We start from the raw sequence: 27,159 nt of genomic DNA, 5'->3' as shown, positions 1-27,159 counted from the left end.
AGAGCCGTAGCCTGAAATTTTTTTCGGGGGGGGGGGTATGGATTTCGGGAAGGGGGTAGTTTTGCTGAAAAGCAACAGTAAGTATTCCTTACGTGCTGCCTCGAAAAGATTTCTGGGCACGCATCGTTAGCATATGTAAAAAGGAACGTGGGACATATGAGCTGCAGGCTTGCACTGTGGTTTTGGCGTTGTTAGATGGTACCCGGGTTCGTGTAATGTGAAATACGCGTGCGTTCCACAGCGCTCTCATTTTACGCAGCCTCTTATGTAGCCAGCCTTTCTAGCGATCTTGGGATCTCGCTGCACTCAGAGAGGGGCACGTCATTAGCTGCCACAGCGCTCACACAAGTCGCCGTCCAGACTTACGCATGGCAAGCGTAACCAGCTGGCCCTGAGGCTTGCAACCCTGGAACAACGGTGCTTTGGTGCCATAATTGGGCGGGTCCTTTGAAAGCGTCTTCAACGGGAGCCACGCTCCCCCAAAATCTTGTTACGGCGGCGGAGGCCACAAAGAGAAGTGGCGGCGGCAATGCATGCAGCCTCCCCGCGTGTGCGTCTTTTCTCCCCATCTTTCCTCCGGCCACACGACCAAAGGCAGGAGCCCTTGAACAAGTCTTGGTGAACAAGGCTTCCGTACGGAAGCCGAAACGTCTCTTAATAAAGCTTGGGTTGGTGACCACAAACTTTCGACTATGTCAACAGTCGTTCAGACAAATCCGTAGTCAAATGTATAGCATGTGCGCATGTCACGGACAAGCAGGAAATAGGCAAACGGAAATGCTGAGCCGCTACGTCACGGAAAATGACAGTATGACATATAGTTTCGTTTTTGCTTCCACTAGAAACCACCATTACCCCGTGACTGTTTTGGAGCAGACATGGAGCAGGATGTCCCTCTTGGCGCAGCTTTGCACAGTTGGTGCAGCAGGTCCACCACTGATTTTGGTTAAAAAAAAGGCTTTTTGTGGCTAGAATGGAGCTCAGTGACTCATCAAAGGCTAGTTTTTTTAATCAGAACAAAGTTGTATTTTCTGTTTATGGTCCCTTGAGACTTTCTCTGTCAAAATCTCTAACAGTGGCCCCTTCCAAAGGAAAATTGGTGTTGTTGGGAATAATAGCAAGTGCTGTAACCGTTAACACGTTACAGAAAAACGAGAACAGTCATCAACTCCACCCATTGGCAGTTTCTTGTAAGAAACAATGTATAAGGGTTATCAAAAAAAAAAAAAGGAAAGAACAAAACAGCATTTTTCCAAGCAGAGTGAGCACATGACTCTGGTGTTTTTTTTTTAATAACAACGTTTAATTATCAACAATTCTATTTCAGTTTGTGTACACTTAAAAGACTACATAGCGATTTAGAGACGCCATCATGATTGTCAGTGCATGGACAAGTGGAGTCAAGTACGACTAATTCAGACAACAGTTTACAGGACATATAAGTGCCTCTCGTTCAAAAGCAGGGGTTCACACCACAGTTTCCTCCAATGCTAGGAGTTAGCAGCTTGCAAATGGCACTGGTTGTGTTTCGAAGAGACTGCAGTATTAATTCATTACTCGAAACACAGAAACGTGAACACAATGCAGTAAGTGAAAGCCTGAGGAAAGGACATAGTCAGAGCTTAGAGGGACACAAGACATGCAATTCTCCAGAAGTCTAGGTCTAAGCAATAAGAACGAGATCAAGCCATCGGCACCCAAGAAGAGTTGTTGAATCGTTTGCTGCCCTTAGTGACCGAACGCAAACGGCTAGTCTACAAAAACAGCGTTCCAGCAGACATCAAGCATTCCGTTCTGTACAGAGTTCACAGCAGCATATTCGTCCAACCTCACAACATTGATGAGTTTGTATCGTTATGTTCCTTACCTGCATTTCATACTTTTCTACGCGTTCACATACATAAACTTATTTCCCAAATAAGCTGCTGATACCTTACATCGCAACCTCATCTTCAACATGACAATGACCATGACAGAAGACTCAACAGCACTGTGCAACAAAATGGCAGCTGAGAAATGCAAATTAACGAACAAAGAAAGAACAGGAATGTGCATCGCCACATATGTCACCATTAGAGCTCAATAAGTGCTGCATCGACAAGCCAACACAAGTAACCATTCTTGACGTGTGCAGTAGAACCATTGTAAGGTGTTCCGACGAACCTTGAGAGCTAAAAAAAAAACAAAGCATAGCTCTAAACCCCAAAAATAAAAACTGTCATGTTTTCCAAAGCCTCAAATGAACCTAAATGTTTTCTTTACAAGTAAAGGTAATCAGTTAAGTAACACGCAATTACCGTACTTACTCGATTCTAACGCGCCCCCGATTCTAACGCGCACCCGATTTTCCTGGGAAAAAAACAAAAAAAAACTTGCACCTCCGATTGTAACGCGCACGGAACTTTATGACCCAGACAAACGAATTCGGGAGAAATGGGCGATTTATTTCCCGAAGTAATCTCACTCATCTCACTCCTCGTCGCTTTCCGCTGACCACATCTCGTCCTTGGTGCCGCCAAGAGCGTTCCCGATGCCACACTTCTGAACGAACGTTCAACCATGGTCGATAGGATCGTGGCCCCCGCCTCGCACGCCCATCCCGCGAGCTTCTCCAGAGCCGCACGCTTCAGCCGACCGCTCGTTTTGAACACGTGAGAGCCGCTGCTGCCATTGCTGTTATCAAGTGCGCAAGTGGAACGATTTGACGATTTGTGTGAACGCCGATAGAAAAGCCTAGGCGCCTAGGCCTACTGCGTTCGAAAAATTGTTGCTAAACATCCATGTTGCTAAAGGCTTTGGCGCCATCTTGAGATGGCGATGGCGATGGGTGGGACGAAATTTCCGCTGTTTCGGCAGTTTCGGTTTCGTATCCGATTCTAACGCGCATGCGATTTTCTGGGCTAATTTTCCGGAAAAAAGGTGCGCGTTAGAATCGGGTAATTACGGTATTACGTTTGTCTACCACGTCTAGAGTGAAGTACTTTTGGAGTATAGCGCGATTGGGAACATTGATAAATAATCCATACAGCCCTGTGGCATACATCACAAAAAGAACGCAAGCAACACAGGTTGAAACTTGGCACATGTGGGTCGAAACTTCAAAGTTCTCGCACAGATTCAAACGAACGTGTAGTGCTGCCGATTCCAGCACGCACTCTTCAAATTCATTTGCAATAAATATAACGCAGCTAAAACTCACCCCATTGAACAAACTTGCAGTGACTAAGTTTTTCTTCAGTCAAGTCATAACTTATCACAAGCGCAGAGAATGTTTGCCGTGACTATATTAGGCCTAACACTGTTGCGGTCTGTACAAGCGGCAACAAACCCCTCTCAGCGAATTGGATCACGGCTCAGTGGTAGTGCAAAAGAAGAGAAATCAAAGCGGGGGCGATGTGACAAGCCAGTGTGCAAGGTATGGACAGCTCATAGCTTGCTCAGAGCCCGTGACACCTTAGAGTTGTTTGGCCGGTTGAGCGCTTTGCAGATGAAGTCACCAACGCTGATCACCTTCTGAAGGTCGACGCCCTACGAGAGGTGATGCAAGAACAACAAAACTGAGTCTTGTGGCACAGTTTAACACATGCCAAGAAGCTTCATGGGTTAAAAAAACTTTACTGAAAACTTTACGTGTAGTATTTTTGCGATTATAACATGCACCCTTTTTTTTTGAAAAGGTAGCCTTAAAGATATTTGCCTGCACATTTCAATCGGGCTCAAAACCGAAATAGGCTTTAAAGCGGACAGCAGCATTGCCATACGGGACGGACACTTAGTCCCCCCCAAAATCCAACTCAATCCAATAAAAACAATTCGTCAACACCACGTGAGGGAATTGGGGCGCATACTCAATGGCCTGCCACATACCTTGGTTTGCTGTTGAACATTTTTTTTGTGCTCCTACAATTAGCTCGTCATGCCTAGAATTATGAAGATCAAGGCACTTGAAATTGCAAACAGCCTCAATGCTCCCTGCTATAACTTTATCTCCAGCAGCAGCTGGATGAGAGATCTTATGATTTGGCTTCCAGAGCTGCATACGCCAAATAAAATCTCCTTCTTCCAGGTACGTTGTGTCATGTCTTTTTCATCTGCGTGGTACAGCCAATGTCAACATTTTTTTTTTAATTTTCCTGCGCGAACTTACTTGCACATTACAATTGGAGGCGCGTTATAACTGGGCAAATACAGTATACTTTGGCGGTTGAATAGGCGCACATATAATTATGAGCACTCTTACTTCTAATCCACATTGGTCGATTTAAAATGTGTAGTTGGAGGTCACCACCCTCCTTTGCTGCTGAGAGGCCACAAAGGACTCGGCCAATGCAGAGGCGATACTTGGGTACAAGTTAAGAATGGCAATAGCACAAGTAGCATGTATCACTTCGCCGAAGCTACGAACCTGGATGTCACCATGCGCATGTGTTTTTAAAGCGGATTGCACTTGATACGTGACATCGTCTGCTTTTTCTCACGTGGTTTTACATGCATTTAGGCGTTTCCTAGTCAGCACAGCCAAGCAATGCATGGCGCCATCTAGGGGCGTGTTTGAAGCTATGTCCCCATACATGTGGCCCTCAATTTAATCGCTCAGAACCGCTTGGTCTCGTAGTGTAGTAGATCCGCTCCTGCAAAGCAAACATCCTAACCCGGCTTCAAACCCTGTTACCGTTTTTTTTTTTTTTTTTTTTCAAGGGTTTGTCATAATTCATTATTATCATGCATATAATCTATTTATGGCATCTTTACGCATTATAAATCGGATTTCGGGTGTTTTCGTCGCCTTTTGATCAGTCTCAGCTGCTGATTCTTGCACGTTTTTGTGGGTTTTCCCCTTTGAGGTCGGTTTCGGCTATTTTTGTTGAATATTTTTCTACACCGTGGTTTTCAACCACTGTTATTTATTTCAGTTCGGGTGGTTTTGTATGCTTTAGGTACGTTTATGCTGTGATTTAACCACCATAAGCAAACTCAGGTGATGCGGCTGGCTGTAATGACTAGGAAACACATATACGTGTTTCCCAGGCATTCCTTGAACTGCGCTTAAGAATCGACAGCTGCCGCGATGAGGCGCAGGGTGACTTTTGTTGTTAAGTTGCACCCAAGTATAATACCCCTGCTACACTGGCGCCCGACTGGCCTCCGAATCGAATGTCATTCAACTCAAATGAGGGGCTTCAAATGTCATTTAGAATCCGCCGTGCTCCACTACAATTTCGATGGCATATAAAAGCTTTAACAATCGCTCGCCGTGGTATGTGGTGCTGCTCCTGTCGAGTTCTGTTTTTACACAAGAATGCAACAATCAAATTTAGCAGCAGTCTTTGGCACTAAAGTGATATCAAATTATAAATAACGCAAGCTTTGACATGGTTTTCGCTTAATTCTGAATTGGAATCGAGGTTTTTCTGTGCTGTCTTGTGCTGTCTGGCCACACTGGTTTGTTGCTTTCGCACTGGTGCTGAGAGTGTGGAATTATTACATCTTGATATCATGATTTAAGTGGACAAGAAGTAAACAAAGTCCCACAATTAAGAATATTTTGTTTGTTTCAGGTATGCCATTAATGCATTTGTTTATGCTACTTGGAACACTGTGCGCGAGAGTGCTAGAAATGGTATTCTAGAGCCCCAAATGTCTTTCTGGCAGGTGCTCATTTGGCTCGAATGTCATTTGACCCGAACGGCATTTCAAAACTCAGTGGAGCAGCACAACTTCACATTTGAGTCAAATGACATTCGGTTCAAATAACATTTCGGCGCTATACTCGGTGACAACTTAAGAACAGCACCGGAAGTTTCCGCTGTGCCTTATCACCGTAGCCGGATGTTTCTCCGCGCGGCGCAAGTAGGGCGTTACTGGGAATATTTTGAACATGGCGTGAGCCGTTCCCAGTGACGACAAACAAACTGCGTGAGACAAGGCAGGTGATATCACGCATTCATAGCAAACCCCTTTCAAAACGTGCACACACTGACGTCACGGGTCCGGCGCTTTGACGGAGTGATACACTACATGAGGTGGTGCCGTTCTTGAGTTGTAACCGAGTATAGTGTAGCAGGGGTATAACATAGAATACAGGCCATCAAAGACTGTGATGTTGCAGTGGACTGTGGAGAGACTGTGGAGAGACAGGAGAGACTGTGATGTTGCAGTGGACATCCAATGAATGGTGATGAAGACGGTGACGATCCCTCTCCAAGTCGCAGACAAGGCAAGGACAGCTCACCGTGGGGATGCCCATGCCGTGGAGCATGTAGAGCACGTCCTCGGTGGCCACGTTGCCCGTGGCGCCCCGCGCGTAGGGGCAGCCCCCCAGGCCGGCCACCGAGCTGTCGACCACGGCCACCCCCATGGCCAGTGCCGTCAAGATGTTGGCCAGGGCCTGGCCATACGTGTCGTGGCAGTGCACGGCCAGCGCACTCGCTGGAACCTGCACAATGGGAAAAGCATCATCAATTTTATGTGGGAAAGTAGGCGTAACGTACTCAAGGGGGTTTGAAGACGAAGCACAAGTTTGTTTCAGTAAAAACACCGCTTCCTCTCAAAAACAAGGATACCGATCTTATCACAAACTTCAAGCAACCGACACAGATATTAGAGAAAACATGTACGAAGCAGTGGTGGCTCCGCAGCCCCTTTCCAGTGGAGTCTCCATGACATCACAGAAACTTGTTTGGGCGATTGGCGGCGGGCAGCAAGAAATATGGCTGGGCTCCTGTAGTGGGCCCTTTATTCCCATTTTATCGCGCAACTTGAATAACTATGCTGTTTGCGCTGGCCCATATTACGCCACTCCTGTCTTTAGTGAATCACTGTGGCACAAAATTTGAAAGTTTTTCAATGTTTGTTGTTTTTCTTTTTTTTTTGGCTTAAAAAAACATTTCTCACAGCTGGCATGAACGTTAGTGGATATCCAAGTAGTGGTTATTTTAAGTAAAGAAGAAGAAGCTTGTACTTTGTCTTCAGGGTTACTTTCAATAAAATACGGCACTCAAACAGGACAGAAAGAAACACACAACCCGCTGCGGTGGCTCAGTGGCTAAGGCGTTGTGCTGCTGACCACGAGGACACGGGTTCGATTCCCGGCTGCAGCGGCCGCTTTTCTCATGGAGGCGAAAAGCAGAAACGCCCGTGTGTATGAGATTTCGGCGCACGTTAAAGATCCCCAGGTGGCCAAAATTATTCCGTAGCCCTCCACTATGGTGCGCCTCATCACCTGCGTTGCTTTGGCGCGTGAAACCCTACAATCAATTAATCAATCAGAAACACACATACAAGGCACAGGCCTGTCTGTTGTGCTTGTGCTTTCTGCTGTCCTATTAGTGCACTGTGTTCTCTGTGCAACTTGTCAGGCAAGGCTTGCTGCTAGACATGTGCAAGTACTATTTGAAACTTAAAATACTTTCTGAGCAGTGTTCACTATTCGACTCATTACAGAGTGCAGTTTACGCCCCTCCAGGATTGGCGTTTTTCCACAACATCGAAGCTGTGCAAGGAAGACTGTATTGTGTGAGCCTTGTGCAAAGCTAGTGTATACTAACCTTCATGAATGTCCGCTGCAGTGCAATGCTACTTGTGCAACAGTACTCATTGGCAATGTGTACAGTAAGGTACAGTTCTTGTTACACGCTAGCATAAGCAAAGGCCTCTTTTTAATGACTGCAGGGAGTGCAGCCAGTCAAATATACTTCTAATGCTCACATCATGTAGAGCAGTGGTTCTCAGCCATGACTGCCCCGGGGACCCCTTTTGGGCTTGCGATAGTGATGGGGGACCCCACGATGGAGCGTATGTTGATCGGTGCCATAATGTCAAACAATTTGTACTTGAATCTATAAGTCTTCTGAACCCCTATATGCTGCCTTTTGTGGGTCTGTTTTCTTTTTCTTTCATAGCTGGCGTGTTGTGAAAAATGCAGATGTTAAAATATGTGCCATGCGGAGAAGCTAAATGTACATGTAATGCGGCGGAGCCACCTTTTTGCATTGCAAGAAAGCAGCGCTAGTATTAAACCTAAGCAGCGCTAGTATTAAACCAAGAGTGTAAAACATGGTTGTATTAGTCCTTTTTTGGTAAGATGACATGTCATCGCCCCGCTTCAAAGGGGAAACCAATAGCAATAATCATCATCATCAGAAAACGCTGGCGAAATCGAGAGAAAAAGGGCGGGTGAAAAGTTTTGCGGGGAGCTTCGCGGACCCCTGGAATGCTATCGCGGACCCCCTGGGGTCCACGATAGCATACACTGGCCGAGGTTGAGCAGTTTCGTGTGTGCCGTGAAGGGCCGTTCTGCGCAAGAGCGAGGGGCATTGGATTGGACTGACTTGACTTGGCTTGGGTCAGATAGGATCGGATTTGGATTGGATTGGATTAAAGTGGATTGTGTTTGATTGTGTTGCATTATAGCCATGACAGATGCACTGGCGCCCCCCGCGTGCACAGGTGTGCGCCTAAATTGCGCAGTAGAGAAGCCTGACGCTGCGCCGGAACCGCTTGATAGCCGCTTCGCGTGGCTCGTGAGGAGCCATGCTGAGCATGTGCGAGGAGCAGTGACTGGACTTGGCTGGACTGGACTGGACTGGATTAGACTGAATTGGACGGGACTGGACTTGACTGGACTGGATTAGACTGGACTGGACTGTACTGGATTCCTGAACCTTAGCTCACGCTACGTATATCCTGGCATAGCAGAGCTAAGCCACTACTAATTTTTTTGTATTCAAATATATTAGATACAGCTTGCAGCCAGTTTTTACTATTTATATTCGTTTAGCATCGACAAATTTGATATTTGCTACATCTGCAATCTGATCTCTTAACCTCCTGTTCCTTTTAAAGCTTTCCTTGAGTGATCAAGCCACAGATAGAAATTGAGTAGTCCCGTTGCGAATTGTGACTTTTGCCTTTGAAGCAAACATTAAGCAACAAACAATTTTGCTTAAACAATTCTGTATCATGGAGAACATTTGCTAAACAAAGCAAATACATTACGATTTTGAGCACAGAAACCAGAATTTACAATTTCCCACTCATGATTCAGTAACTTCGTCGAAGAAAAAAGACACGAAGTTCTTAAAGTTGCCAATTTACAGTCACACATAAACATGGGTATCTTATAGGTATGTACCCTTAAAATCAGAAACATATCTTAACTCACTCACCTTTCTCACTTCCAGATGCTTCAAAATTGAACTACGTCAAAGATCCCCAGGTGGTCAAAATTAATCCCAAGCCATCCAATACGGCGCGCTTCATTGCCTGTGTAATGTCGGCGCATTAAATCTCAATAAATCAATTCAAACTTAACCTCCAACACCTTGGCCACTGAGGCGCCATGGCAGGTGCGAGCAACAAATCGAAATGCGAGTTTCCGAGTTCGTACCTCCCTGAGTACCGCCTGCAGCATGGGTCGCACGGTGCCTGGGGTACCGACGCCGATGGTATCGCCCAGGGAGACCTCGTAGCAGCCAGCCTGGTACAACATGGAGGCTACCTTGGCCACCACGTCGGGGGAGACCGCTCCCTCGTAGGGACAGCCCACCACACAGGACACGTAACTGCATCACATAGAAGAAAAAACGGTACAACCACAAGTCTTCGCATGGTCACAAGTCTCCTCACTAGTGAGAGTGGCTTACGCTCCCGAGTGCTGGCTCACTTGTGACTACACTTGGGCTCATGGGAACACACTCCCGAGTGAATACCCACAAACCTGTGAACGTATGTGCGAGTGACTGTGGACTAATGAACTGGGTGAAGTGTGCACTCGCACGCACATGCCTCCAAGTACCACAAAAGAAAAAGCAGAAGGGACAAGCCCACATGGTTTCATACTAATGCATACTAAAGGGAAATCCGTTGCTGCAATCAGGTTCCATCGTGGGTGCCGCCATTACAGTGTACTAGAAGAGAGAGGTGTATCGTTCAGAGACGATTGGGGGGATGGGGGGCGGGGAGTCCCTTTAGCGATGAAAAATTTCTGCCGAGGAGCTTCTGCTGTAAGAAGCGCCCCTTGCGGCTGCTTCTTAGCAGTTGGCTTCAGAAATTTTGCTGTTTAAATTAATCTTTATTGATTGATTTAAATGGCCTTATTTCTTCTTTTTATGGAATAAAGTTTTATGAAGCTCTTCAAATAACTGTTGAGTTTGATTTAAAAACCTTTAGGAGGCGCTGGCTGCAACAGGCGTTCTCTGGGGAACGCCTGTGCGCCATCCATTTTTTTCATCGAAAAAGGGACCCACACTCACTTTTATTGGTTTGTACAAAACGGGAAGGGTTTACGCGTTTCGTGCTGGAGACATTTGGCTTGGCTTGCAAGGCCACACCGATCCGGCCCAACCGATCACCCAGCATTGACGTGATGTTCTCCAAGAATGCGTTTGCAGTTCGTCAGGAGGTTTTTAACGTAGAAACGGCCGTGTACGAACAAGTGAATGCCCACTGCAAGTACAGTTAAACCTCGTTATAACGAGACGGGCTATAACGAAATAATGGATATAACGAGCAAATCGTAATTCCCCTTGAAAGTCCCCATAGAAACCAATGTATTTAAAACCTCGTTTTAACGAGGTAAAATTTTCCCGTTACGGGATATAACGAACAAATTTCGTTGAGAAATCAAATTTTGAGCTAATTTTACAACAGTGCGCAACGCGGATTTGAGACAGTGCGTGACGCGGCAACTGTATTAGCAGTTCAAAACTCCCGCCACGCGCGCGAAGCTGGCTGGCGCGCCATGCGGACGCTGCGCCCGCGAAGCCCCCCTCCCCTCCCCTCCTCACCGCGGGCTCCCCGAGAAGCAGTCCGACTAGAGTGAACTAGAATATTCTAGTTCACTGTAGTCCGACGTTCGATTTTCCCACGTATCCCTATGGCTTCGGGGAATCCGCGGACTATCCGCGGTGAGCCCGAGAAGAACCCCAATGCACACGGCGCGCGCGGTTGCGTCGCCTTCCTCCTCCACCCCTCCTCGTATCGCCGACGTCGCTGCGTAGTTGTGTGTGCGTGGGTTTTGGCAGTCTTCAGCCTTATCTTATCGTACTGCCGGCGTGATTCCAACAGCGCGAGTGCGACAGGCGGGAAGCCGAAAGACTATCACGCTTGAACAGAAGACGGCTATGATAGAAGCCGTCGCATCGGGCGCGAAGGAAGGTAAGGTGCACTACGTGGTAAGGTGGCAAGAGACTGACGTGTGGACGAGTACGCTGTCCACCATCGTGAGCAACCGAGATTCCATCGTCAGCGCTGTTGCACATGGCTTGAAAAGAAGCGCTAAGGACGGCGTCGGAGGGACTAGATGCGGTGGACGTGCTGCGTCGCTACTTCGGCGCGCACGAGGGCGGCGAAGATGGCGTGAACGTACCGGCCGCAGCTGAGGGAGCCATCGCTCGCATCAGGAAGGTGCATCAATGTCCAATTACGGACTTCGTAGCCAAGTCTGTTTGAAATACGAGTGTTGAACTGCAATAAAGTAGGTTCGTGACTTTTCCTTTTTACCTCCGGAATGTGTTTATTTTACTGACTATCGCCGTGCAGCAAGATGCTAGCTATTTCGCCCGCTTTTTGTTTTAGGTAACTACAATGCATAATATTTGCAGTAAATGTCGGTTACGGCTATAACGAAATATTGGCTATAACGAGCAAATCGCGGTGCCCCTTCAATTTCGTTATAACGAGGTTTAACTGTATATGTGTAAGCTTGAGCAATGACCTACTTATCAGACTGCACCACTTGTCACCACTCGCATCACCACACTTAAACGCGGGTTCAGAAACAAATGAGAACAAGTTAGTGTACTTAGTTGCCATCAGATGGCGGTGCAGACGGTGACAAGCAAATTCAAAGCAGTCGAATTAAAGCAAAGAAAGTCATGACGCATTCTTTCTGCTTCTTTTAGTGCAACTAGTACCCCTTTCTGCACTTCAGTCACCATGCACAAGAAGAGGGAATAAAGTTGGACGCAAAAAGAGCTCACCCTCTGACTTTGATGTCGTTAGCCTTGGCCGCTTCGATGACGTCATAGAACTTCTTGATGCTCTCCTCTATGCTGCAGTTGATGTTCTTCCTGAAGCCAAAAAAGTAAACAAAAAACTCAAAAATAAAGAAGACGCTTGTATAAATTGAATCAAGCGTCTTTTTACCTCGACCTACCATCTCTGAAAGATAGAAGGTGCTGAGAATACAACACTTCTAAGACGCTATGCAAGCCGTGACCACCTCACCAAAAAAAATTGGCGCAGCTTGCACTAGTTGCACAAGGCTGGATAAACAGCATAGCTGGCGGCCGCCTCCCTTCATCAGAGACCCAGCTGTTGCAACTCACATAGATTTACGAACTTGCCGCTGAAAGTTCTCCCTGACTGGTAGGCCTGGACTGTTTTATCAGCAGCCTTTTCCATCTCTCATAAAGTGAACTGCGTTAGGACATGCTGCAGCCCGCGGCCAAGTCCAAAGCGAACGCCTGCGCTACGAACCCAAACGAACTGTGCACCAGGAATGCAATAAGAGCTTGATCAGATAGACGCCGGTTTCATCATACGAGGGACCCAGGTTCAATTCCAATCACGGGAAGTGTTTTTTTTTTCTTTCCAATTGGCTGCACATGTCATTGTTCCCTGCCGCTACTAATGCCATACCCCTCAAGCCTTTAGGGTGGCCCAGAGGTTAGGTTGCCAGTTTCACGGCGTAAAGGTCCTGGGTTCGATTCCCGGGACCCCCCTCACCACATTTTTTTCTTGAGGCTTCGAGGTTTTGTGGTGCGACGGACATAAAAGGCTTGGCCTAAACAGCTCTGTTGTTAAAAAAACTGACAAAACAACAGTCCGCAACAAGGTATTTAATAGTTTCAAGGTAGGTACAAAAAGTTGTAATTGTTATTTTTACTGCTTGAAAATTTTGCTGGAGCAAACGTTTCACCACAACAAAAACTTCTCTGCATTTACTCTTACAGGTGACTGATGAGAAGGCTCACCTCTTTGACCAGGGTTCAACACGGCAACCACGGAGTTCTAAGAGAATGATACAACTGCTCTTAAACCAGGCCGTCTTCGTTAAGATTAATTAATACGACCACTCAAAAACGCTGCAGGGAATTATTACAAGCATCAATGCTGGCGTCCCAGCCAGCCAGACACAGATGGGCAAGTTCATAAGCTACTTTTTTTTTTGTCTATGTGGGTGTGCGTGTTTTCTGTCTTGTAGGACAAGGACCCAGTGCGATGCAAAGGCCAACTTACTGTGTAAATGTCTCAGATGCCGCCCCAAACACCGCAATTTCCTTGGCCCCTGCTGCTACCTGCAAAGAGGTACAACACAAGACTAAGAAAACAAAAGCGAGATAACAGAACTATGTGTTTTCGTGCTTTCATTAGTTCATGCCCTCGGCCACAAAGCCTTTCAAACTTGGAACAGGCACAATGTATTCAAAGTCACACAGTCAAGCCTGTTTATAGCAGGGTTGAAATGCCGAGAAGATGCTTCGTACTTTTGAACACAGCGCAATGATATCTCGATCGATCGATTGATCAATTGATTGATTGATCAATTAATTGATTGATTTTGGGTTTAACGCACTGAAGCAATACAGGCAATGAGCCACGCCATAGTGGAGAGCTCCGAATTGATTTTGACGACCTGGGGGGCAACGATATCTCAGTAATTACTGCATTTGCACGGGTCTAGCCCGCATCTTTGCTTTTCTTGTTGGAAATAGGCATTGAAAAATACCTGCACATTACAATCGGACTCGGAACTCCATGATCTCACAACCGAAATGAAGCGGCTCAATGAATGCTGGAGGCGTTGTTTAAACACACAGCAATCATCTTGCTGGAAACGGAAAGGAACCGGGCAGTGTCCCGTGCATCAGGCGTCCGAGAGTCGTGTGTTTGCGATTGGAATAAACAAAGGGACCTCATTTTTAAACGTGAACCTTCACAGAAGGGCTTTTGCTGCCCACAGTATGTGCCAATTCATGTTCAATTAAATGTTTTGTGGTGTTCTGAGGTGCCTGTTAAGGGCATTATTTCATGTGCGCTATATAGAATTGCTGCCAAGATATTTTTGTAGTTTCCAGGTGCTGAATTCTACTGCGGGTTAGAATCGTGCAAATAGAGTATACCATGACAATCACCTTGTTGGGGAAGAATGCTTGTACGGGGAAAAAAATTTGAATTCTAATCATGTGCGGATTAAGCACAAAAAGTTTCGACAGGTTGGAACAATGAAAGAAACTCACCGCTTCTTTGAAGCCCTTCATGTTGGGAACTAGCACGGGATAGCTCACACCTTTTTGCTTCTCAATGCCTTTAAGGACCTCCGTGTGGTCTGCCATCTACCGAAAAAGAAAAAGAAATATCAGGAGCCATTCCACTCAGTAAGAGTGGATGACCAGGGAAGCACACGACATAGAGGTGACACTGAATTCACGTCAAAGGGGACACGAAGACAAAATACAGGTTGAATTCATTAAAAAAACCCAAGCCATCTCCACTAACATGAAACCTGGGCAGGGGCAGAGCATGCAGTGTATAAGTGTATTCTTGGCAACTTGGCGTTTTTGCCAACGGAGATGAAACCACTGGGGGGGGTACAGGTATACAGCTTTGGTGTAAAGGACTCGCGTCTTTGAAGCACAAAGCTCTCTAGTGCGAGGCTTGTCGTGGTGGTTTTTTAGCATGCGTTAGGTTCTAGCATGAGGTGTGAACAAGTTTCCCATTGTTTTAGTACCGCGACTACATGAGACGACAATTATGACGACGACGATGACAGGAGACGCTAACAGCCCCAGCCCCGAAGGGGCTTCATCCCTACAAGACTGCTTCATCCAGAGAACATTGATACAGATTTTACCACGAACATCAAACGAATATTAAAGGTATTAAAGAGAACCTGTCAAACTGGTGACTCCTGGCCCCCTTCCTGCAATTTCTCTATGATGTCAAAGACCTATTTGAGCGATCGGGGGGCACTGAGAAACACGACCAGATGATTGCAGTGGGGCCTCTAGTTGTGTTTCATCACACCACTAGAATTGTGATGAGCAGTTAACATTCTGATTACTGCTTCTAGTGCTGGCCAATATCACATCACTGTAGCACAAAATCTCGAGGTTTTTTAACATCCCTTGCATGTTTACAGGTAAAAAAAAACGTCTTTCATGGCTCGAAAGGAGCTGAGTGGGCTAACAAATGTTAGTATTTTTTTTAATTAAACAATGTTGTATTGTGCCTTCATGGCCCTTTAAATGTGTGAGCATTTTTTTCTCTTGAGTGTTATGGCGGTCATCCCTAAGAAAGACATCCATACGCGCACACACTTTTATTTTGCTCTTACTGATCTTGAAAATTGCACTTACTGATGACTAATCAACCCGAGATGCATGTCCACGTGATGGGGCGTATAAGCTTCAGGTGCAAATCATGTTTTGAACAGCATGCACCTTTGGTGGTGATAGCATGCCACCCCACACACACCGGGACATTTATTTTTTAATGCCTCGTGCTTCACAGACATGCACAGCACCAGGAGTTTTTGTACTTTGACAAAAAAAATACATGGAATTTTAGCCATACGAGCTTCTAAATAGACGCCCTGTCTTTCCCGACAAACTCACAAGCTAGCAGTATGGTACGGAACCTCATGTCACCATGATGTGCATTCCACTTTGCAGTACGCTGCGATTTAAGTTTTAGTGATCTGTGTATGTGGACAGCGAGAGATTCTGTGTTACATGGTGACTCCTGAATACTTTAGCCACCTGGCCCTTTTCGCAACTGCATTCCATTTTTATTGCCCACAGGGTGAATAAAACATGATATGATGCCGTTGCCATAATTTAGTGACATAATTATTTATTACATTTATTAAAGCCGGCGTCTGGAATCCCTTATAATGAAGCAAATGTTGACGACAGCAGAGCTTGCTACTTAGCATGGGTAGAGCCAGATTACAGGTCGTTTTGCAAAAAATTAATGAACAAATTGTAAAACAAAGATGCTAGTTTCGACAATTTCTTGCACATTACCTTTGCTTTTGCCATGGGAAGAGAATGCCATGCCTGTTTTCAGAGCATTTACAATGCCCAGATAGAAAACACTCAAAGGTTCGATAGAGCTCATGCAGTCGGGTAGACATTACATTAGAAAAATTACCCACGTTTCCCGATAGCACACCAATACTGACCAAACTATTTAACACAATTTTATTAATCACTACAAACTTATTCAGTTCAAGAAAAGTAAAAACGTATAAATTTACTGCAGCTGTTTTAAACTCTAATCGGTGTGGAATCATTGATAGCAGATCAGCGAACCAGAAATTGCTGCTTTACGATTACAACTAGAGACAAAAAAGAATAGGTTTAACTAATTACCTGCTAATACAAAGCTCAAAACATAGTCACAAGCATTAAAAAGAAAGGCAGCAAAGTCAGAAAACCTGCCACAAATGTGAGCCTTGGTTATTAAATAATAAACAAACAAATTGCCTCCGCCGCTGATATTTAAAAACTGATTTTGCCACGGATTCCGAGAAGGAACAAGAAAGATGCTCCACGTACGCAAGCTGATACGAGTCAGCTGTTCGGCCAGAAATAGAAAAACGTCTGTCGGCCGGTTGTCGGCTACTGAGAGAGCAGCTGCTTATCTGAGGGTGGCCTGACCTTCACTGCTGTAATCTCTCTTCACCTCACCCACAAATGCTGTCTTCCGATATAGCACTTAGGTGCTCTTCCCTCACAGAGGATTCCAGATGCACTTACTGGCATGAGACTGCACGATGCTGTTGCGATGTGATAAAAAGCTTTCAAAGCCTGACTTTGGGGCGACCACTTTTAATCATTCTATGTGATGAAAAGACCGACCTGAGAGTTTCAGGAAAGCACGAGTGTGAAGGTGCATACAGTTCATGTCCAGTCTTGGAAACAAAGAGTACCGATGTTCAAGTAAGCTAGGAGATTTTATTCTAAAAAGTGAACAACATTTCAACAACCCAGCTTAATCATAATACCTATAATTTTGAGGTTGTGCTAAACATAAACATTTTGCACAGTCAAATTAAGCATCACAATTCAGACATTCCAAACACCCCTAGGAGCCATGCCAACACTAAAACTGCGAGAAGAAACTGAAAGAGTGAAAAGCTGCATCCTTAATATTGACATTCGATTGCCTTTCAAAAGATGCTTCAATGCAGTTGTGGGTGTGAGATTTCAAGTTACTCAAAGGCCCTTGAACTATTTCTGTTACTGGCCACTAGGGTATGCCTAACAGCCCGAGTGTAGCTCCAGTGCACACAGCCCCCACTTGGAGGGCATTGGTTCAATGTTGCTATGGCTGAAGTAGTAGGTGCCAATGTTTGAAAACTAACCACAAGGGCAGCAGCACTCCCGCTTTCTTCACGCACATTTAAAGGGATTATCACGTTATGAGCTCTACTGGCGTCTTTGAGGTGCATGGAATTTGCAAAAACTCCCTAGTTTTTTTACCCATAAAATGACTCAAAGCGCAAACTTTATGCCTACATAATAGGAGTGTGGATAAGCAAAGTGTGGACAAGCAAACACGTGCTGAGTGCGTGTGGGTTCTTAATCATATATGCATCTGTTTTGAATGTAATGTTTCCGGCACATTGTTATAGATTACCTATCGTGTCGAATTGCTTCATCGTAGGTGTGCGCATGCGTGTTCGTATTAATATGGCTTGTTTCTGTAATAAAAATTCAGTTGGAAGTCAGCGCTCGTCCTGTGTGCCTCGCTTAAGTCTTTGTTTCTGTCGCGCTGTTTTGTTAAGGAGTGTGGAGTGTTGCAGACCATGTATTTCAGTTCTAAACATCATTTGAGACTTCTGTTGAGGATGGAATCTAGCATACAAATTGATGGATTTCGGTTCTAACTTCTTGCGCAAGGTGCTCTATTGTCGCACCAAGTTCAGGACTTTTGCAAGAGAAACAGGATAATGGTTTTGCTGTTCATTTAAGGAAAAAGGACGCCCTAAATCTGTTGGCATCCACCTCAGTTGTTAAAATTTTTTGGCAACTAATGCTTCCAGCGTCAAAAGCATGCAGTTGGTGCCCATTTTGCAAGCACTGCTGACTGTCGACAAACCCATTTGCTGCAAAACATTGAAGTGTGGGGAGAAAAAAAATAGAACACTCTTTAAAATCTATCCCACCATCTCCGGGCCTCCTCGGCTCACCTGAGGAACCCACTTGGGCGACACGAAACTCGTCGCCTCAACCACGGGAAGACCCGAACCAGCCAGCTGGTTGATCAGCTCTATCTTCGTCTTCGTCGGTACTATCTCCTGCAATGCAACAGCCGTGCACGGTTAATATTACAGGTGGAAGACATCATAGGCCAGAAAGACGAAGCACAAGTTTGGCTCATTCTGACTGCGTTGTCCCAATAACAATGACGCCTGTTAATGCGGACTTGAAACAAATATTCAAGTTATTGAGGGGGGACGTGGCAAGTAAAATGACTTCTTTATTTATGGACCAAATTGAATCAAATCAGAAGCGTTTATGTAGCTAACCATTCTAACAACAAAACTGAAATCAGCTTAAAGGTACCATCTATACTCTTCGAGCTAAAAGACTAATTACCTGAAACTTGCAAACGGCATAATTAGCTAATTACACAAGTCAACAAGATTTTTACGTCAGTGTGATCATTAATGTCTATTCTGTGCAAGGAAGCTATTAGATTATTGCATTATATCCTTTAGACATAAAGAAAGAGCAAGAAAAGTTTCACCTTCCTTTTGAAATCGGGAATAGCTTCACGTCAAAAAGAAAGCGAAACTTCTCTCTTTATTTTTGGATACCTAAAGGAAATAAAGCGATATAATAAAATAGCTTCCTTGCACAGAATAGACCTTCCTGGTCAGGCTGACATAAAAATCTTGTTGAGTTGTTGCCTAATTAGTTAATGAATCTTGGAGTGGCTTTGTGAAGGTAATTAATCTGGTAACTCAAAAAGTATAGAAGATATTTTCACACTGATTTATTTCCTTATTTGGTTAGTTAACTACATAAAATCTCCTAATTTGAATAAATTTGGTCCATAAATAACAAAAATAGTTTTACTTGCCACGTCCCCCCTTGAGGGGGGACACTGCTCTTAAAAAAATCCTTTAATTTTTAAGTAAACTCTGTGAAACTTGTCAGCCTTGCTGCTTTTTTCCCACTGATTGCAAATATGTCATTATTTTTTGAGACAGTCAATCAGCTCCCAAGATGATTAGATGTAATCAGCCATTCTTGGAGGAACAATAACAAAACAGTGTTGGTCACAAAACTGTAATCTTCATATTTCATAATACTATGAACACTGGTGAATGCACTATAGGAAGAGGCTGCTTCTTAAAGCACCGCTAGGAACAATTTTACAGCTCATTAAACTTTGGTGGCACCAGGGGCAAGAAACCATTTTGAATGCCCATTTCAAACACTAAAGTTCAACCAACCAAGCCAACATAAACAAGTTGGCTACACCTTAGATAAGCATTGATTACTTACAATGTTAACTGCATTTCAAACACTTTGTATGCATGCAAAGGAACTGCCCCAATTTTTTTTCTTTTGACTTTCAAGTGGCTTCATCTGGCAATGCGGTTGTGCCCAGCAGTCCAGGGCGTAGTGCTTAGCCAGATGTTCTATTTGAAGCTTCAAAATGATTTCGCGCTTGTCGAAAACATCTGGGAACGAGAATGAAGTCCTTGGTGGGTTGTGTAAGAACAGGTGGGCTTGGTCGCACATCAAGAGTAACGTTTGGTTCCCAGTGCAAGTTTTTCGCACTTTAGTGTAGTGCCCCTTAAAAAGTAAAATTGTGCAGGCGCTGGTTGCCGCTACTCCCGTCTGCCAGCATACAGCACCCCTCACGATGCCAAACGACATTCATCGATCTGAGGCAAGTGTGGCTGCAAGCCGCTCATCTCAACCAATGGCGACCTTTCGGAACACAGCATAATGGTGACTGCGATTACCGAATGCCCGCTATCGGAGCACAAAGCCTCAGTGCGCATTGGTACTTTGCCACATACCATCATGTACGAGTGCCAACCCGCCAACGAAAAGCCAGACTCAAGAGAGTCGAACTCCCGAGTTTGAGGAAATGAAAAAGAACGGGGATGCCGTCGTTCCGTACCTTCTCGTTCTGAAGACCATCCCTGGCACCGACTTCGACGACTTTGACATAGTCCGGGAAGCTGCTTCCGATGGTCTGCAAATTTGGAAGGAATCAAAGATGGCAATTTAGTAGCCACTTTTTATTTGTCATACAATTTTTCTCCGCGATACAATGCGCTGTATGACAGGTTACAGGCAAATTTGGGTAAAGTTTCAAGTTCAGAAACAAAACAATTGTTCGGCTTTCACGAGGTGCCTTATTTGTTTTGTAATTTTTGTGCAGCAACGGTCAACAGCCCAACCTGCTGAACACTCGCTTTCATGTTTTTTCTGAGTAGGCAGCAACTATGGATCGGAATAGTAAGCAATCACACAATGCTTATGAAAAATACTTCGATAAAAAACTGCTTCAGATTTCCAAAGCGTACAATATACGAGACAGACCAAGCCTGAAAGGACAAACCTTCAGGTTTAGGTACGGCTCCAGCTCACCCAAAACCATGCTTCTCCAACGAAACGAAACGGCGGTTGCTTGGGTCGTGATGTCACACGCTCGAGAAAAACATGCGGAAACAACAAACACTAAAAGAGGTAGGCGCTAGGTTTAAAAACAAACGCCGCTTCGTGGACGAGCAACGCACTGTCGACAGGAGAAGCGGGTCATTTGAATGTTTGAGCGGTTGCGACGATCAAAGCAGCGCTCTCTCTCTCGCTCTCGCCGACGTCCGCGCATCCCCCGTCAGCACAAGTAGACCACAGGTCAGACGAACGCGGCTCAAGTGACTTGTCACGTGCCCCAGAAGCGAGCAGGCGCTCGCGCGTTTCGCTGTGGCGAAAGAGATAGATAAAAAATAAAAGAAACGAAAGTAAAAACCACTTTCCGGCCACCCCATATCGTTTTGAGGGCAACGGCTTTCACGAGGGTCTCCTGTCGGGAGAGTCGGTGATGAAATTCGCTCTCCAACCTCGCGGACAGAACAGGTTTCGGTGACAGACGACGTTTTCGCGACGCGATACGAGATCGGTCGAACGCCCGGAAAAGCCGGTCGCGAAAAAACTTCGGTCGCACCGTGTTTCTCGAGGAACACCGATCAAAGGAGCGCGCCGACAACAGCCTAATTTTGACGAGTTGTTGACATGACACCTCGACTAACACGTTTCTTTTTGAGGCACCCAATGTAAAAGTTCAGAGCGTGTCGCATTTCTCGCAAAAATTAAAACAAAAATGTTCCGGTATAACCTGGCTGCTTAATCAATTGCTAAAAATTAACGAGGCAAGTAGGAAAACTAAACCAGTACTCATTGAACATTAAGTTTCATACAATAATTGATGAAACACTATGTTCACGACAACCTCAAAGAAACAGCTGTGGCTGTGTAAAGGCCCCGTGAATTCACGACCAGCAGAGTTTAGTGGGTTCGGTCAAAGCAACTTGAAATGCAACGGGCTGAAACGAAGACAGAACCAATCCTTAAATCTTGGACGAGCATCCTGAACGTACACAACAAATTCATCGAACCCCTACGCTCAACGTATCTAAACCGCAAGTCCGCAACGAAAAACTAGGACGGTCTGCTCAATCAGGATGAAGATGTATTCACAGCATAAAGTTCTAGACATCGCGCTAAAGTGTACTGAACTCGCAAATTACTATTTCGCAGTCTAAGGAACCGCAGGAACCGGGAAAAATGACGAACGTGTAACCTGCCCATACCTTCGCTGTGGCATAGGACCGGCACATGCGGCGGGCAAGGCCGACTCCGAGATTCAGAAACCCACCGCAGGACAAAAACATGGTGCCTCGAGTAGCTGAATGAGCAGGAGCTTCTTCTGAATTGTGTAAATTAGCTCATAGACTGCCTTATTCTTGGGAAAACATGCCTGTTTAAGGCGATGAAAGGCCAATTCAATACGCGACAGCGCAACAGCACGGAGCAGCAGCAGCAGACCACTTCCGTCGACGTCCGCACGCGAGAACTATTTTCACGTCTGTCTCAAAAAATGTGACGGCATTGAGAAAACTGTTTTTTGTGTTTTGCTTGTTTTCTCTACAAAAAATAAAAAATTAGAAGGTTAGTGTAGAAAGTAGCTTAGGTTAGAAATGCTTTAAGTCAATTTTTGTTACTTTTGAAAACCGAAACCGAAACTTGACCACTACAACCACTTACATTCGGTTCCGATAACGCTCTTTCCCCCGTGAAAATGGGAAGAGAATTTCTGCAAGAAATCAACGTTTCCAGCTTCATTTCTGACTACATTTAGAAATTCTAGCTGGAATCTACAGCTTCTAACTGACTCGCCTGCCACCGAGCTCGTCTTCTTTGCGCTAAGCGTCCCAAGCCTAAAGTGCCCATATTCCTATAGGGACCGGGCAGCTGGACGGGTGGCGCCACCACTCGGCGCTCCCCTCGTCAGTGGAATGAGCCGGTGCGTTGGACAACACAGCCTCCCGTTGTTTTCGTCATGTTTGCTTCGGTGCTTTGTATGTTTTGGTGGCGTTGTGAGCAGACATGTGAGATTAAATGAAGTCTAAACAGATGTGTTGGGTTCTTAGATGCAGTAATGACTGCGTAAACTTGTCGGACGCGTCTAAAGTTGGGTATCGGCTGCAATGGCATAAGCGCTTTTTGCAGCGATCTGCGCTTGGCTCCACCAGTTCTGAGTACGAATAAAACTACTATTATTACTATTATTTTCTTCTTAAATGCACTCACGGCTTCGCAAACTTATTGGATGCTTGTAAGGTTAGAGAAGGGCTACATTGACACGAGCGCTTTTGCAGCGCTCTGCGCCTGGCTCCGCGCGATCTGAGTAGGAATCAATCTATTAGCAATATTAGAATTCATTTCTACCACTTTCTTCACTGGTTTCAATGACTACGGTTTCCACGCCAGCCTTAGCGCTGGGATACCTCGATACGTGTGATTTAAATAGAAAGGCACCTGCATACGAGATGCATTACCGTGTAGCCGTAGAAATGTTGCGGTAGTTTACACTTTCTGTAACCGTGAGCTTTGTACCTTCGGTTTTAATGAGCGACACTGTGACAGCATGGGAGCCTGAAAGCCGAAGTGGAAAACCCACGTTTCTGGTGGTCATTTTATCAAGAGCCAAAGTTATTCACCAACTCAACAGCCCAAGCTACAAACCACCCCTCCTCCCCTTCCTGTTTTACCCCCTGCGTAGAATAAAGGCTGGCACCGATAGTTAAAAAATGTGGCAGGGTTAACGTCAGCCGGTGTTTTTTAATGCTTAAGTATTCTTTACAGAGTACCTGAAAATATCTGGGGAAGACACCAAAAACGCGCGATTAGTTGCCTCAAATATGGATGCATGAGCCCGAGTCCTCCACCACAGACACATTTCCGACACACTGGAAAAAGTTTAGATTTGGAGAGGGGGCATGGAAGTTCAAAATTAAACAGCAAAATCATCTAATGATTATGATGGTTGAACACAAAGCTTTCTTCGTGCGAAATCGAATGGGAAATGGTCAAAGTCAAAGACGCTGCGACCAAAAGACCAAACTACGTGCTGGTCAAATTCGACGCTTAGTCAAAGTTTAAATCCAGAAGGCAACCAAGGAAACCCATACGATAGAGCTTTGCGATAAACCATCATCGTCGTTAGAGGAGGTGTGCATGATTTTTCAAGCGTAGGTGGCAGCTTGTAAAGCGACCGCAGCATTCAGTTGTGAAGCTGAGTACAGGTTTCGGGCACCCTCCTGTCTTGAGTCCTTCAGTCACGAAGGAATTGGTTTTTGAAAAACCATTTACCAACTAGCCAGAAACCATTGCGATTCTTGTAAAACAATGCTTCTCCACGGCAAGCAATATCATTCGACTATCATGCGGTATTTATTCTATCAACGATTCCCGATGACTGTAGTAAGAGTATTTCTGTGAAATTAAGCACGTTTCAGCCGTAGGTAATGAAGATACGGAAGCTCATCTGTCACAATTTCTGTTTTGAGGTAAATCTTCGAAGACACCCTCCAATTTTGTCTTTCGCTTGTGCACGACGTCGGCGCCGTTTCGTCATCATCTGCCAAAGGCCTGCGCCGCAGCATTCCTAGATCGGTTGCGCACACCGGCTTTGTGGGAGCATTTAGCGGGAATATACTCCTCTATTCGCAAAACTGCATGCAGGCATGAATAAATTGCATGAAGCAACGAACTTTCACTTCCAGCTTGACTTCCAGCTTGGCGCATTGAGAGTCGTCTGCTATTTGTAAATATTGAGTATGGGCGTAAATAACACGCATGGCATACCTTGTAAACGTCACATCCACACTGAAGATTTACCGATCTGAAAAATGCACGTGTGGTTACGTTCGCTTTGCAAGCCGCACCGCAGAAAAACGACAGAAAGCCATGCACAACTATGCTGCGCTGACGGCCACTGGCATTCCACTGACGAGCGGTTCGCCACGGGCGGCGCTGTTCGCTGAAACGACGGTGGTGCCATACAACGGCCGCCCGGTCCCTATACTCCTCGGACCCCAAACCAAAGCGAGAAGGGGTGGGGGGGAAAGCTGAAGGAAGAACGTGGCACCTGTGGCGCCTAGCTTGAAGGGTCATTAAGGCTTAATGCAATTTTGTTTTAACTGAAAGATCATTCGTGTCGTAGTTCTTTCGGCCTTCGTTCGATGAGCAATGCTGCGTTATTTGCTGAATAAGTAAACAAGTACTGAAGCACGTCCACGCACCGTTCGTCAAATACAGAAGGGTGTACTGAATGGTTTGTTGGTAATGTACACTGTAACTTCATGAAAACAGCTCAGACATCGGGACTAAGCAAGAGACTGTTCCTCAAGTTCTTCTTTTTCCTCCAGCCTTTAATTAGTGACACTGGGCTTGATACCCGTTTTCCAGACATCCTGCCGAAAGCGGGACAAAACACCGTCCCACAAGCAGACCGCGGGACAGCGGCACCACAGCCGCAAAAACCGGGACATTTCCCGCCTTTTCTCTCCGCCTACCTAACTTTATCACTGCTTTTCACTCGTACGTTTTTAGCGATTACCCTGTCTCCTACATTTCTATAAATTTCGCTTTGCCTGGGTGCCGGAACATTAAGGAATCAGATGGTGTTCTGGCGGATTTGGTGGTGGTGGTGGTGGTAGTAAGTAGTAGTAGTAAGCTTTATCTGATAAAAGGGAGGGGGGAAGGGAGATGATAGATCAAGGGTGGGATCAAATTCCAAAACCCCAGATGATGCTGTGCAAGGTTCGACCTGGGATTCCTCCTAGGACACTAATGAGGTTTTATAGCTATTTTCGTTCCAACCAATTGGGCAATTACAAACGGCTTTGTAGTGACATTGTTTGGCATTGGCTGGTCCAGCTATGGATGTTCTCCTGCCGATATGTTGATGATGATGATGATGATAAACATTATGACGGTAATGATTACGATTGGGATTAATATGATGCCCTCGATGCGTTAGCATGTACCCACAAGGATATGGCTATAGCAGAAGCGTGTACCTGCAGCACTCCGGGTGGAGCTGCAAGTCAGGTCGATAAATGCTCAAAAGATGGGGCAGGTGCCCGGGTACGCGCAACAGTGCATTCACTGCCAGAGCTTATTGGTAGAGTATCATCTACGGAGCAAAATCGAACCACTTATATACAGAAGCTGCAAACCTACCTCTACATTTAGCTGTCAGGTAATGAACTGTGCATAATGTGGGTGGGTCCTGGTGAAAACCGAAACTCAAGGGCAGTCACCATAAAAAGTAATGTTGTAATAAGTAATATAAAATAAGCTTGTGGCACAGGCGAAAGTCTTGTTTACATGGCATTGGCCGCTCATATTCCGTGGGCCAACTATCAGTTTCTCAGCATCGCCTGTAAATCAATCGCGCACAAATTAAATCAAATTCCACTGTTGGGAACTGTTACCTTTCCATCGTCAGGGCGGAAAAACCAGGTATACAAGAGCAGCGGAATTTCGGATAGCACCAACGTCGGCTTGGACTACCCGAATAGATGGGCTGGTGATAATGATGAAACTAGTGATAGGTGTCTCAATAAAACTGCCTATACGTCAAGGCCTGCTCTATGCTAGAGTTAGTTGCCGCGACCCTTTTTTGCGCCTGGTGGGTGGGTCGCTCTTCTCATGGGCTCTAATATCAAACAGTAAGCGGAATGAGGGAGTCCGTCCGTCCATCGGTGAGAAGAACCACATTTCATCTCAAAAGCGAGCAATTACATGTTACACACTCCTCCCGTTAGCAATTATCAGACTGACAAAGAGCTTCTGTGCGTGCACAAATGCATTAACCACATTGTGTCGTATATTCTGCTCCGAACAATGTCTCCCAAAGAGGAACTAAGCTATTAGCACGCGACATTTGCAGACCAAAACGAAGACCGGTTGGTAGCCACATGAGCAAGGCACCACGTGTTCCCGCATAAGCGCATAACAGGTTGACTTACTATACCTACAGTATAAGCCTTTCTAACTTTCTAAGCAACTACGGAAATTGTGACTCTTTAAAGAGAATTTTTTGGAAATTGATTTTGATTGATTGATTGTAGGGTTTAACGCAGCGCAGGCGATGAGGCGCGCCGTAGTGGAGGGCTCCGGATTAATTTCGACCACCTGGGGATCTTTAACGTGCGCCGAAATCTCGTACACACGGGCGTTTTTGCTTTTCGCCTCCATCAGAAAAGCAGCCGCCGCGGCCGGGAATCGAACCCGCGACCTCGTGCTCAGCAGCGCTACGCCTTAGCCACTGAGCCACCGCGGCGGGTAATTTTTTGGAAATTGTAACTTTTCAAAGAGCATCACTCTGGCTGCGTACTAACAATGTTTGCAAAGCTCATTGGCTAAATCCCGTTATCCACCTAATCTTATGGTAAGCTTTCGCTTTTATCGAGCACTTATTGTGCTCAATATTGTTTCCGTTGTCACACCTAATTTCTGCCCCCCCCCCCCCCCCAAAAAAAAAAAAATTCACCCAGTAAAAAAATTTCACACATCACAAACTGAAAGTGCCGTCCACTCATCCACTCAG

The 27,159-nt window shown here is 45.5% G+C and overlaps 1 protein-coding gene across 2 annotated transcripts; it reads right to left on the bottom strand.

The window, feature by feature from the left end:
• Positions 1-1,281: 1,281 nt before the first annotated feature.
• LOC144138031 (hydroxymethylglutaryl-CoA lyase, mitochondrial-like) lies at positions 1,282-22,113 on the bottom strand. Of its 2 annotated transcripts, none has more exons than XM_077670081.1 (9): positions 21,851-22,113; positions 20,155-20,229; positions 18,203-18,310; positions 14,244-14,339; positions 13,243-13,301; positions 11,982-12,071; positions 9,389-9,563; positions 6,233-6,436; positions 1,282-3,528 (listed from the first exon to the last, which is right to left on the bottom strand). In XM_077670081.1, exons 1-9 carry the CDS (start codon positions 21,929-21,931, stop codon positions 3,427-3,429), a joined length of 990 nt encoding a protein of 329 aa, XP_077526207.1. In that variant the 5' UTR covers positions 21,932-22,113; the 3' UTR covers positions 1,282-3,426. The 2 variants fall into 2 exon arrangements, with proteins under 2 accessions (XP_077526207.1, XP_077526208.1); XM_077670082.1 differs by lacking the exon at positions 21,851-22,113 and adding an exon at positions 20,599-20,858.
• Positions 22,114-27,159: the final 5,046 nt, after the last annotated feature.

Source organism: Haemaphysalis longicornis, unplaced genomic scaffold, assembly GCF_048455015.1.
Source record: "Haemaphysalis longicornis isolate Haplotype H1 unplaced genomic scaffold, Haemaphysalis longicornis Haplotype H1 scaffold_5, whole genome shotgun sequence".
Taxonomy (NCBI): Eukaryota; Metazoa; Arthropoda; class Arachnida; order Ixodida; family Ixodidae; genus Haemaphysalis; species Haemaphysalis longicornis.
This window is presented reverse-complemented; position numbering and strand designations above follow the sequence as displayed.